At 36.1% G+C, this 13,926-nt stretch overlaps 2 protein-coding genes and 1 long non-coding RNA gene across 14 annotated transcripts in view; 1 reads left to right on the top strand and 2 right to left on the bottom strand.

Moving 5' to 3' along the window:
* Nucleotides 1-75: 75 nt before the first annotated feature.
* On the bottom strand, nt 76-5,116 carry LOC117997216 (transcription factor E2F7-like). Its single transcript, XM_034985457.2, has 3 exons — nt 4,658-5,116; nt 3,833-4,166; nt 76-2,979 (listed from the first exon to the last, which is right to left on the bottom strand). Exons 1-3 carry the CDS (start codon nt 4,843-4,845, stop codon nt 2,497-2,499), a joined length of 1,005 nt encoding a protein of 334 aa, XP_034841348.1. The 5' UTR covers nt 4,846-5,116; the 3' UTR covers nt 76-2,496.
* A 479-nt stretch (nt 5,117-5,595) lies between these two features.
* On the top strand, nt 5,596-6,145 carry LOC117997218 (uncharacterized). The gene is made up of 2 exons (XR_011236673.1): nt 5,596-5,862; nt 5,939-6,145. It is a non-coding gene; the product is annotated as an uncharacterized lncRNA (long non-coding RNA).
* Nucleotides 6,146-7,518: 1,373 nt separating this feature from the next.
* The window catches only part of mtd (TLD domain-containing protein mustard), a 114,437-nt gene continuing 108,029 nt past the window's right edge, over nt 7,519-13,926 (bottom strand). For 11 of the 12 annotated variants that reach the window (XM_034985454.2, XM_069498205.1, XM_069498208.1 and 8 more), the window contains one exon: nt 7,519-13,658. In XM_034985454.2, the coding sequence (XP_034841345.1) occupies nt 13,523-13,658 (136 nt within the window). In that variant the 3' untranslated portion in view covers nt 7,519-13,522. The remainder of the gene's footprint in view (nt 13,659-13,926) is intronic. The other variant, XM_034985451.2, reaches the window with a different exon arrangement.

Below are 13,926 nucleotides of genomic sequence, written 5' to 3'. Positions count from 1 at the left end.
TAGTACTTTTTCCAGCACATAGGACTAGTAGACTATTTTTATACATCAAGAGCAACAAAATAAAATATTGAAATATATAATCCATTATTTATTAATTACATGTAACTTAGAACAAATATAAAATAAAAGCAACTTTGTTATAAAATTCATTGTAATAACTACCTATCAAAGATGAAAAATTATACATTTTCTTGCATTAGTCGAAACATTATAAATAAACACGTTCCGTCCACATTGGTACCCAATGTTTCGTAACCAGCTACGCAATAAGTTTTATACTTCGTCTTTTCGTAAGTGGTTATTGATCATTATCAAGAATATTTTATCTTAGTTCGTAACAGAATAAGATTAAAATTACGTCGTTTCGTAGTAACCAGTTACAAAAGACAGTTACCAATGTGGATGGAACCTTTTTATAAGGATAGAAATCCAAAAAGTCTGAAGTTAACATACAATAAATATACTTTATTATTGTAACTATGATTATTATTGTTTACAAATAGATATATATTTCATTATAGGGCTACCAGGCGAACAATTTGTAAGTTTTCATAATATAATAATGTTCATCAAAAAATCTTGTTGTATTTATATCATGTATTATAAATAGATATGAAAAATAACATTTAATATTAATTTTTTATGTATGTAGTTTAAACTTTGCCATACTTATAACATTTATTATTTGATCTTTTTAAAAATGTATATGTGTGTAGACTTGTACATAACTTTTACATTGTAATAATTATGTAGTCTTCATAACAAATTAATTTAAACATTTTTGGATTATATACATTAAAGATAATCTAATTGCACAATAATGTCTGTGACAAATATAAACTTCTGTTCTCATCAACAATACAATAAAATAAAATTACAATGTAACCATATCACGGTAATGTTATTTGAAATAAATACCTACAGCAGCGCGGTACGTAAACATGCGATAGGGCTGCCCGCCTTCGGCATTTTAATTACATTTGCTTACTTTGTGTTTAAATATGTACTTGAACTTATTTTTAGTGAAAATATCGCGCGGTTATTAAAAAAACAAAACACCGTCCGTTCTTCACTGCGGCACAGTCGCGACTGGCTGCACCGCGAGATCGAGGCGTGTAGGTATAGCTCGCGTTTCGCCCGTTTGTATGAAGTTGGAATACTGCATAGATAACATTACCGTGACCATATTTAACTCTGAACTTGTTTTTATATCCCCTGGAAGACAAGTATGTATACCAATATTTTTAACTTAAATAACGTTCAGTCAAGTTGGCGAATATACACATAAACACAGACTCAATCATGTTTGTCAATGAATACACAATGTAAATGGCAAGCATATTTCATAAATATAAACTATAGCAGCTAGCGTATCAGTTATACTTTTACACTCTTATTAATAAACATAGACCAGAGCAGTATTAACTTTATTTCAAGTTGTAAGTCTGCAGTAGCTACATAGAGTAAGGAGGAAGTAAAATAATGCGACTCTACTCTCGGCGTAAAATTTACTCCTTGGTGCCACATGGTTTAACGACTGACTAAGCATAATCTACGCACAAGTATGCATATTTTGACCATCAGCCATAGCGTTTATGTTTGTTGTGTATAGCGATAATAAAATGATTTTTGATTAATGATTTGTGTTTTCATATCATAAGTTTGTAACGCAAATTAGCTATGTACTTACCTACAAGATCAATTCAGATTATTTCATTGATAATTTGAAGTGAAACTGAAGCATTTTCTGGGTAATAAATTAAGTAATTGCCATCAATACTTTCCAAATTCCCATGGCTTAGGAGTGCAGCACTCTTGCAGCGTCAGGATTAAATAGTTGGATCCAAACATTTTTATGATAACATCTCGCGAACTTCTACTAATTAAAAAAAACTATGCAAATCGGTCAGAAACCTCGGAGAAATCGGTTTACAAAAACGCGCCGAATTGAGTACCTTCTCCTTTTGGAAAGCCGGTTAAAAATGCAAAACAAAAATGGCCGTGCAAGCTATCAGCTGTGAAGTCAAGTCGAACCCAAAATACTGTCGACAGTTATAGGTCCAGGTAGAGAAATCGTCTGTCACTGTCACACACAGCATTCATTTTGTTTGCCTACTCTCTCTTTTCACTTTTTAATAAAGGGGCAGCCACACGTGCACGCTTTCATTCCGAAGTAAGGCTGGCATTGTTAAATCCAGGTAGCTCCATATTTTTTAATAACGTAGTTAATACTACGTTGGTCCTGGAAGTAACTAGTCCAAGTGTAGCTTAGGATAATGCTTGAAGTAAGCATTTTTTATTAATAAGGGTGTAAAAGACAACCTTCAACCTATTTCCTGCTCTTGATTGTTAAAAGAAATCAACATCATATTTTTAGTTTCCAAATGTTTTTTGCTTGTCATGCTTTTGCATACCATAATAATTTATGTAGGTACTTATATTATTAGTAGTAGGATATAGTAAGTCACTAAAAATATTATAGACATTTAAAAATAATTACAATGTGATTCCATTGTTAATCCTAGTCAGTTCCATGTCTGCGACCAGCAAAATTTCATCCCACTTGTGTGATGGAGTGTGTGGAGGAGTAGTCACACCGAGCCGTTCGGTGCTGGTGTTTGGTGTTGTGAACTCCAACTTCCGTTTTGACTTGCCAGCATACACTTGACAAGGGGTCAACAGTTGCTGTGTGTGTAATACTGACAATGGAGTTAACGGTGATGGTGTGTATACAATTATTTTTTCTGACTTTTTAATTTTATATGGCCCAACATACTTAAATACTGGTTTCTTTAATATTAAATTACCGGATACCTTTTCTATGAGACCAATTGAAATTAAGACGTTAGCGATGTCATACAGCCTCCTCACTTTAGACTTGTGTTGGCGGTCCAGCTGCTCAGGCGACAGAGTTGATTTGCTTTTACTAGAAGTATCGATGAGAACACCAACAGCCATCTCCAAGTTAATAAGGGTATTCTGAAAAGAATAGATAGATAGATAGAAATACTTTATTGCACACAAAAAATATTACATAACTATTAGAGAAACTTAAACTAACAAAATTATTGTATGCAAAGGCGGCCTTATTGCTCACAGCAATCTCTTCCAGGCAACCTTTGGTGAAAGGAGAAACTAGATGTGTTGGATAGTACTTACACGCAATACAGAAAAATGAAGTAGTATAATATTAAATAATATAATTAACTATTTCAGTAATACATACATAACTATCATACATATACATAACTAATATAAATATTAATATATATACAAAATCCATAATAGAAATATATATATATATATAACTACATACCTACATATATTATTATAATAGACATACATATTATACCTATGATCGAATAAATTAACTATTATGGCATCGATAAGTATAGTTCTTTAAGACGATTTTTGAATATGGGCAAGGATTTCGAATCCCGGATATTTTTGGGCAGAGCATTCCACAGTTGTACAACATATACTGTAAAAGATTTCCCGTAGAATTTTGTGCAGTTACGTGGGGTTTGGAGTTTGTTATCTGTGGATGAGCGCAACTTCCTGTCGCGATCGGCAGCACCAAGAAAAATGAAGCGATCTTTAAGGTACGAAGGAGTGTGGGGAGCATAGAGGATAGAGAAGAGTAAGGTGAGTGCTTGTAAAGAATTTTAACATTATGGCATAATTTTCAAACCAAATCACTATTTATATCTAACATTTTATAGACATTGCCAACCCAGCTTTTAAAACTTGATTTCTTACTTTGTTTTTTTAAGTTGGCAGCAAGCTATTTAAATAAAAAACTTAATAGTCATTATTTTAACAATATACTCACAGGTGGTTCTACTAAGAAAAGCATCAAAAACCGTTGTGCTAAAACTCCAAGAGTCTTATGTTTAGGAGCTGGAGGCTTAGGAGCTTTGCCTCTGAGTGCTTCCGACAACCTCAGATTTTCTCCTTGCCTTTTTAACATCTTCAAGAATGAGTTGAGGCGTGCTCCTCCATGCCAAAGGTAGGTGTTTTTCCTCTTGTGTACTGCACATTGCATGGCTTCCAGAATGTTTATTATGTCATACATTCTCCGTTTTTCCACACCTAACCTGGCTGCTGTGCTATCCAACTGTATTTCCACTGTGCCGTTTCCATGAAGTGGGTAGAGATTGAGAAATCTAAAAATATATACCTTAATATTATACATTGTGTGTAGCCTATTTAGTAAAGTAACGGACGAATGTGAAGGGGATGGTCTAGGCATAGGTAGGTACTGTACATCTATATATATATATATAAAAGGAAAAGGTGACTGACTGACTGATCTATCAACGCACAGCTCAAACTACTGGACGGATCGGGCTGAAATTTGGCATGCAGATAGCTATTATGACGTAGGAGTCCGCTAAGAAAGGATTTTTGAAAATTCAACCCCTAAAGGGGTGAAATAGGGGTTTGAAGTTTGTGTAGTCCACGCGGACGAAGTCGCGAGCATAAGCTAGTTCTAAATAAAGGTAGACTGATAAACCCATCGCGTGGCAACACGAGATCCTTGCCGTCGAGCCCTCACTTCTTATCATCAAACAGACACAGCTGGTTCAAATTTAGAGTTATTTATTCTTATGGCAACTGTATTGATATTTGCTACAGAATTTTACAATTTACGTACTTGTCGCATAATATTTGCAAGGACTTCTCCTTGCGATGCGCCGTGCTAGGCGGCGGCGTGGGGTACTGCAAAGCAACATTGGTCAACAACTTGAGGTTAGCAGTCGGTGAGACGTAACTTGAAGCATTCGTAACTTCTGTTAAAGCGCATCGCTTAGGAGTAGAGGTAATGTTATCATCTTCATACATTGTGCGAGAACATTATGCATAAATCCTACGCAACAAATATTCGCGTATTTTTTGACAGCTAATCCAGTAGGTCTTTTTGCATATCAAATCAACGACGGATACCGGTTCGATTGGAGCAAACTAAAACTTAAAACTAAGACTTTGAACTTTCAATTTAAATATTCACGTAATATACATTTTTCATTTCTATAAAAAAAATAACCTAACAATAAACAACTTTGACATTTGCTTGTAAATGCGCGCGAGCGAGCGACGAAGCCAGTGGACCCAGTGGTGCCAACGGCTTTCCAAAAAATGTAGGTAGGTATTTATGCTCGACTTGGCGGAGGCACTATAACTAATATATAACACTATATACCGTGCCCCCAGATAAGTTTATAATCTATTGCCTCGGAATCGTTTGCAACAGTTTGCAAGTTATGGCGGTACCGCATGCTTGCGACAAATTGACAAAATATAACAACAGCAAGCATCGGTAAATACCTACAACAGACTACACTACAGAGTTGTAAGGTTCTAATTACCGTTCTATACTGAGGTTCTCACGGTACTTACTTCCAATTGCCCGTTCTGATTCGTAACTTGTGCGTGAGTTTAGACTATAGAAAATAGTGCGTGAGTACACCATTGCAAATAACCACGAATCGAAGGGTCTTCCGTCTTTGCCACTTGACGGTAACGTTAGTTCCGATTTTCGCCACGCGCCAAGAAAGCCTTGTCGCACTGTACTTTGTGAGTGCGGTCTTGTTTGTTTCCAGATAACTAGTCTGTGGTCTTTATCCTACATGTTATTTGTCTGTGGTGGCCTTGTTGAAAAGAAAATTGAGGCTTGAAAGGGTTAGAACCCAGAGCCGTAAAACCAGTTAAAAAAAATAAGCAATAATTTATACCAGTGACGTTTAAATTACTAGTGAAAAAATAAAAATAATCTAATGTTTTGCATTTTTTTCATGCTTCTTTTTGTGAGTTGCTGTTCTGCAGAGGTCAATAATCCTGTTGCGAAAGTAAATAAAACGGGTAAGGCCTAATTACAATTTACAAATACCGATATAACCTTTCACAATACTTCATCCGACTTTATTTGTTATTTCAGATAATATTTTGTGTCGAGAATGTGGTTCTCAGATATTAACATCTGATACCATCATATCGAAGTACAGTGCCGCATCACAATATTCTTTTAACGACACATTATTCAACAGGAAAGATGTATTGGTACAACTTCTAGTGCAGGATATATTCATGCGATATCCTGTTATTATATCGAGTAAATCCAGTTGCCTTGGGAAAGGAGATGTATGTGACCAGTGTCTTATCTATAATCTAGATGCTCAACCAAGCTAATCATTTGTTTTTATACCAGTTTTCTGATAAGAGTCAGAATTAATAACAATTAGTTTATCCTTGACATTCTTGTTTTTTTTTTGTAAATTCTAGGACATCAATAATCTCAAGTTCACTAAAAATTGTGAACATGAACTTAACCCAATATTACTGTATTTACAGTGGGAAGATGATGAATTTTGGTTTCCTGATTATGTCATGAAACCATGTTTTTGCCCAGAATGTGGAGCCTTTCTTGGTTGGATGTTTGAGAATGATAGTCCAACAACAGTTTATTCTACTACCAACCAATTTTTCGGCCTTATATTAACTAACATAATCAGTGAAAATTGTAAATATTTTCTAAATTCTTTTATTTGTGACTGTTCTTGGGATTATGTTTGTCTGTCTGATTTGTTGGTTTCTATATATTGGTGTGTGCTTTCTGTTATCAACTTTAATCAGTATGGCTGTATAGGTGCTGTAAGATTTAAGATTAATTATATTTATGAATTTATAGAACATTTTATGGAATAAAATGCTTGCCTTGCTAAAATTTATCAATAAGTCCAAATACAAATCACAAGTTTTTTTATATTTACTTACACAAAGATATTATACTAAAACTCCAGATAGGCAAAGTTCATACAGTTGTGTTTTAAAAATAGGTCAAGTGTAAGTCAGACTCGTATACAAAGGGTTCTGTACGTACAAGAAATAACACTTTTTCATTTTTGTTCATTTTCATGGTCGCCATTTTGTGATTTTGTTATAGCAGCAATAAAAATACACATTCTGTTTATTCGGTTAAGACTTTGTACGCTTGAGTGTGTGACACATATTACACACACAGACACTGCTATGTACGACACAGATTACATAGATATTGGTGTGGTGTGCATAAACATGCACCTTTTAATATCTTTGAGCATACTTCAAAAAATGGTAGTCCATTACCAGGGTGGTAGCTACATTTACACGTTGCTTTATCAATGGTATCCATAGGTTTTTATTCAATAAAAAGTTAGCCCTTGATTACAATCTCACTTGGGTGGTTATCGATGTACTTTAAGATAGAAACATGCTAACCCAGAAATCTATTACATATTGTGTAGCATTTTAAAGTTAATTCATGTTTTGATTATACACAATGATGAATGAATCTTAAATGAATCTCTGGTCTATGAAGATTGTTTATCAAAATTGTGTTCAAGAACCTAGCTTTTTATTAATATGAGGTAATTTTCTTTTCAGTTACAAACTCCCTTCTTACATACCCATACATAGTTTAATTAATATAAATATGGATGCTGAGCTATCTGTAGAAGACAAAGAATTTTTAGCTAAATGTGAAGAAGAGTTAAAAGACCGTTTTACTGAAAAGGATGAAGAATACATGAAAGTTTTCAATAGACCACCATCCATACCACCCATAATGGAAAACTTTTGGCAGGCCTCTAACAACTCTGGTCGTAGAAATGACCGTCGCAACAACAGACGTTGTCATCCATATGATCGAAGAGACAGACAAGGGGATCATCAATATGACCGGAGAGATAGGCAAGGGGGTGGTGACAGAGGATACAATGACTATAATAATTATAATCGCTCCAGATATTAAAACTGTCAAAGTTGTTTTGGTAAAATGTGTGACTCCAGACTGTATTGTAAGATTTATCATTGGGTGATAGAGTAAGCGAGTGTAAACCTACCTGGGTAACTAGTTGATTAAATGCCGCGTATCGTCCGCGATAGGTTGAGATGGGTATGAGGCGAGGGGGCGCCCCGCACACCCGCACGTCACCCGCTGGGTTTGCATAGGGGCTGTGCGGGTGAGCGGGGCGTTACCTCGCCAACTGCCATTTCAACCTGTCGAGTACTATACCATGTTACATATTTTTTCTACAATAATAAGGAAATAAAGGACTTTCGTAAATAAAAACAGTTTCATTTCATCAAAAGAATATATTCTCAGTTATTATGGCTTGATTTACATTTTAACAACTTAGAAATTACATAATAGATCACCAAAACGCAATACAGCTACAGCATCAATTATTTGAAGAATAGAAAACAACAGAATAAATAAATATTAAACATCTCACTGCTACATAACAAGTCATTAGTGATTATGATTATAAACTTTGCAACATTTAAATATGCCAATAGTTTCCAAAACTTATTTTCATTCCTACAACTTTTTGATGACAAACAATAACAATAGGTATTTAATTAATAAATATGCTTCCTACACACGGACGCTTTTTTAACGCGCGTTAGAAAAGCGCCCGTGAATAGGATGACTTATAGTTAATTTTTTGCATGGACACTCGCGATAGGTACTCGGCAATAGCTTCACTTCCTTTTGGCTTGCTTACTATTTCATATCTGGATAAGGCTTTGTCTAGAAGAGCGAATTTCACGCAAAGAGGGCCTACGTGGCGTAATAAGAGCGCTGCCGTATCCTAACTAAAAAGTTATCAACTGTTAGACTGTATCTGTTATCAACTGTTAGTATCAACAAAAAGAGTTATTGACTTTCATATTCAATAAATTTCATGGTTATCAACAAAAAATGGGAATTTTCTGTTTCTAAAAAAGAATGCTAGGTATGTAGTATGTACTACTATGTAGCATTATTTTTTAGAAACATTTGCAGTTGGCGGCTTTTTAGTTAAAGGATTAAAAAGGCGTACGAATATCTTTCTCAAACTGTACCCAAACAGTAGGTTTCCAGTATTCCAACTCACATGCGAAGTTACCTACGATATTTCTGAACGACAGGTACTGATTCCTTACTAGTGTTTAGATTTTGGAATATAGTTAACGCGACGAGTTGTGGCGAGTGAAATAGCCCTTTCTGGATAAGGTCTAATCTAATTTGGAGAAGTTATACACAAAAATATATCTTGCTAATCTCATAGGTAGTATAAGTATTATTATTCACATAGGTAGGTACGTAATAAAATATAAACAACTAACTAGGTACTTAGGAAAAAGCTGTTTATTTTATATTGCAATATTTTGTAGTGATATTTATGAATTTGGCAAAGAAAGCCTTCCTAATGTGGAGTTTTGACTATCAAAAAATATTTAAATTATTATGTTTATGACAATTTATTCATACCACCCTAACAACTAGGTTGCAATATGTTAGGGACCTCCAATTTTTCTCATCATCGTCACATTGTCGGCAAAAATGCTAGCTGATGTTACCACATTAGGTATCTAAACTGCATTAGGTATTATTAAAGATCAGTACAAATTGTTCTTTTGGTCCAGAGTTTCATCAGTTAACATTTAGACTGACAGTAATACCAACACTGCTGTACAGACAAGACAGACAACAGAGAAGACAAACAACTTTTAAGCACTAGTCACACAGAAATTTCGTGCAGAGCCTGTACCTTTAATTTTGTATGAAACTTCTTACATGCCTGAAATGCCCAATGAACTTAGTGTGACTTGTTTTATACAAAGTAAAAGGTATTCAGAGTTATAGTACGACTTTCTTATCAGGGCCTTGATTGTATAAGACATTCACATCATATCTAACTCCTAACCACATTTTAGGGTGTAAAGCCAACTTTTCATACAAGAACTGTCTAATCGCATCCTCAGGAAGGAGCAAGACAGAAAGAAAAGCTGAAAGCTGTAGTCAATAAGGATCCTAAACAATGTAGGTACGAGTATTCATAATAATATAGGTCTAAAACTCGATCTTATATTGATTTACTTTTTTAATTATAGACAATAAAACTGGCCTAAAAATTTCTATTCATTGAGCTCTTGAATTCCGAGCCATATTGGACAAATCAAGTTAGGTGATAATAATAATAATTAACGCGAAATTAAAATGATTATATTGCACTTTTATTATTACTTATTCATTATTATTTATGTGTAGGTATGATAGGAAAATGATATAATATGCCCTTGACGAATAAAACTCAATCAACATCACAATACTCAATCTGTGCAAGCTAAGACTTCTCAACAACCTTTAGCTTCGTTACAATAATAATGTACTAAAATATGCTCAATAAATAACATTACATAATCCAGATATAATCTGAGTAGGATCATGCTAAGTGACACAATTACTAAGCACAATGACGATTACATTCATCAAGCTCTAAGATAACTATATGTTTTTTATTTTTATTTTTTACTAATCGATATTTTACTGTATCAGCTACTCATTTTCTGTACTGAAGCATTACATCATAAAATGTCTATACTTTGTATATATTCATAAAACAGAATCGTTTCTGTAATATAACGAATGTACACACCTAATATACATTCTCACCTAATACAATACAATGATTATAATCAAATAGTAACTCGTAATCAAACCGGTCAACTAAGAGATACGGTATTAAATAGTCATTGCTACTAATTCAATTGTACACAAATCTCTAAATAAAGTTGACAGGCACATTGTTAAAAAAAGGCATTATCATCAGGTGCCATCTTCAAACTGAAGTTTGGCGGTCAGTATATTAAGTTGATGAGTGGAAACGTGCACATTGACAGTAGGCCTTGTCTACAAATTATTAAAAGTCGCCTAAATTCGGATCGAGGAAATTCACAGAACATTCAAAGGATTAATTAGCACGTTGAAGTGGCAGTGGGTAACCATATCTGTCGCAGAACCGACGTTGGGGCAGACGTGTTATGAAGTGGAGACCGCGTACCGGTAAGCGTAGTGTAGGCCTCCAGCTCCCTGTAGCGATGAACTGAAGATGGCGGGAAGTGGGTAAACGGGAATGGTGGGGTACCGCGTATGGTGGCGCGCTCTTCAAAAGGTCTATGTCCAACAGTGGACGCATGATGATGGATTGAATTGTAGTCTGGAATCTGGATCCAATGGATTCGCGAGATGGAAAAGCTTTTCCTATACTGGCCACCAAACTCCAATCAGAGGATGCCTTTACATCATTTATCCACTTTCGCTTACTCCGTTTGACCACCCTAAAGCAGCCACCCTAGGGTGTATACTCGAAACCTGTGTCTGTCGATACACCCCGAAGTAATAAATAATATAAAAATTAGGTAAATCCGGGGTGGATTAATGGACACATGTTTCCGAGTATTCACCCTAGGGTGGCTGTTTTAGGATGGTTAAACGGAATAAGCCTCCACTTTCTCATCTGTCTTCCCATGTGCTCTTTTTGCGAAAATCTTGCCTTCAGGATCAACCGTGGAAACTCGTAAGGGACCATCTGTGAAGATGCTGGAGAAATGCAACTTTTCTCTGTACGACGATCGGCATTAGTTTCCGGTTACACTTAGCTCTTTATGAAAACCATAGCACTCATTTTACACGACAATTTAAATTAGAGGTATGTGTACAACCGAATTGGCACCATTATACAATTACGTTTCGACATAACAATAAAATGCAACCACAATAATCAAATCACAGTGAAAGTTTAACATAAATTATGCTCACTAACTTAACATTACAACTAAAATACAGACGCGACGATAAAATACCATCCGCTACGTAAACTAAACTAAATAATATGTAATTATATCAATATTATACTGATGGGTCATCAAACTAGTAATATTAGTATACGAGTTAGTCGATGGCCGCTCGCGCTCTTGGCAAGATACTTCATTGTCTATGACTCCTATCATTATATGATTTAAAGGCTCAAGTCACATTGTGGCAGAGTAGAAGTCAGGCGACTCGACTTTTCTAAAACGTTATAAAGTATAAATCCCGCAAATTGCTATTGCGCTGGATTCATGTCTTATTAACATCGAAATGACGTCACTAAAATGGCGGCAACGCGCATTAGCAATTTGCGAGACTTATACGCTGAACTTTATTCCACTCTTCATTCGATCCGATGCAGGTATAAATCACGCCAATCTGTTTTTTACACAAACAATCTAGACCGCGGTCTTTGATTTTTACGCGAATCGTGATCTGCCTCCCGATTTTGTAAGAAAACAAATTCTGGCCCTTGATTGGTTGAATTCGATGTTCACATTTTTACACAGCCAATCAAGGGGCTGAATTTGCTACCGATTACGATGAATGTGTTTTTCTTATAGAATCGAGGGCTGGATTGACTGTATCGGTAACATAGAGGAGATATAAAGTCCGGTTTACTTTGCAACAACCTCGCTTCGACTCCAGCAATGTCCTTTGAGGCTAACTTTTCTGTAGGAAGAGCTGTCAAAGTTGACATCACCAAATGGATTTGGCGCATTAATGGCGAAGATAATTCAGATTGTCAAACTGTTTGGCCTTTTCATCGCATATGTTTGGCTTTAATGTCTCGGGCCTACCCTCCTTTTATCCTATTTATGCTGATCGCACATTATCAAGTTATTTTTAATAATTACCCGCTTTGAATTTATTTAACTTCCTAGACAGAAAACCAGGAAAGATATCAAGTTTTTTTGGCGTGCCTTAGATATTCGAAACGAATTAGGTAAGTGATTGAATTGAGTCAAACTAAACTTTAACTATTATTCTATTGTGATAATTTATAGTTAACGTGTGTATATAATCAGCCCTTTCTTCAATCAGTGTTGTTGATAGCGTTTCACACGGCACATTTTTTTAAAATTTATAGACTAGTGCAATCAGGCCTGCTGGCAAGTCATGATGCAGCCTAAGATAAAGCGCGTTTGCCTAGAGGGTGCATATTCACTCTTGAATTGAAGGTACATATTATAGTGAAAGTTGAGAGGAAATCTGATGCCGGAAGGGCATTCCATATCCTAGCGGTCGGAATCAGAAACCACTCGGAATGTGCGACCAGTATCAATGATAAAAAGTAGTTGCGGGCTGACCGCCGGTGTTAACGACTGGGCCAGTTTCGTCTCACAATGTGTGCGCTACTATACATCCCCCAAAAGACCGAGCGGCCTCTTCCGGTTATGCGACACACGATATTATGCGATCCTATTTTAAAAAAACGAATATAACATCAATAACTGGGCAACACCAATAGTCGGCCGCTAAACAATAAATGTTCCGTTAATTTAATATAAACTTCTACGTAACGTCATACAATAATCGTTTCAATAGTTACAAATAGTTTTTTAAATTTAATTTTCTTAACAACGACGCACAGTAATAAATTGAATTGACACGTAATCGTTATCGGACAGGCTCGGACAGCGCCGTCGCGACTCTTACGAACGACAATTGACTAGGTTTGATGCCCCGGTCGGGCGCGCGGTGCGGTCGGTCAGTATCGGCGTGACTAGATGTGCGCGCGGACTCGGGCGCGTGGGGCGTCGCGGCCTCGGAGTCGAAGAGACAGTGTCAAATCTTCGTAGCAAATGTTCATAAGACAGTGTAAAGCTCATCAAGGGGCGGCGCTCAGATGAAGGTCCAGCACTCCATGATCTTGACGATGAAGTCCTCGCGCGTGGTGAGCGGCTCGTTGCCGTACGTGGTGCAGCGCTGCGTGCGGCCCAGGTACAGGTCGCCGTCCAGCCACAGCCCGAACTTGCCGCTGCGGACCAAAAAGGAACCATTCAAACCAATCCATACTTATAGGTACTACAAATTCAAGTGTATGTCTGCTTCGTTTTCACCGCTTATCCGTTTAACCGATATTGACATTTGGTACAGAGGTAGCTTGCATCCCGGAAAAGGACATACTTAGGCTACTTTTTGTCCCGAAAAATCAAAGAATTCCCGTGGATATTTTAAAAATCCTTCTCCTGGACGAAGTCGCAGGCATCATCTTTTGGTACAGAGATAGCTTGCAAACAGACTAC

This window comes from Maniola hyperantus, chromosome 4, assembly GCF_902806685.2.
Source record: "Maniola hyperantus chromosome 4, iAphHyp1.2, whole genome shotgun sequence".
Taxonomy (NCBI): Eukaryota; Metazoa; Arthropoda; class Insecta; order Lepidoptera; family Nymphalidae; genus Maniola; species Maniola hyperantus.
Note: the sequence above shows the minus strand (reverse complement) of the source record. Positions and strands in the feature narration are given on the sequence as shown.

Bases quoted from the DNA above. Each gene is read 5' to 3' on its own strand.
- LOC117997216 (XM_034985457.2), bottom strand. From the start codon at position 4,845: ATGTATGAAGATGATAACATTACCTCTACTCCTAAGCGATGCGCTTTA. The intron at 4,167-4,657 runs GTACGTAAATTG...ATATATTTTTAG, and splicing joins TTGCAAATATTATGCGACAA to ATTTCTCAATCTCTACCCAC. The intron at 2,980-3,832 runs GTGAGTATATTG...TATTCTTTTCAG, and splicing joins TTTTCTTAGTAGAACCACCT to AATACCCTTATTAACTTGGA.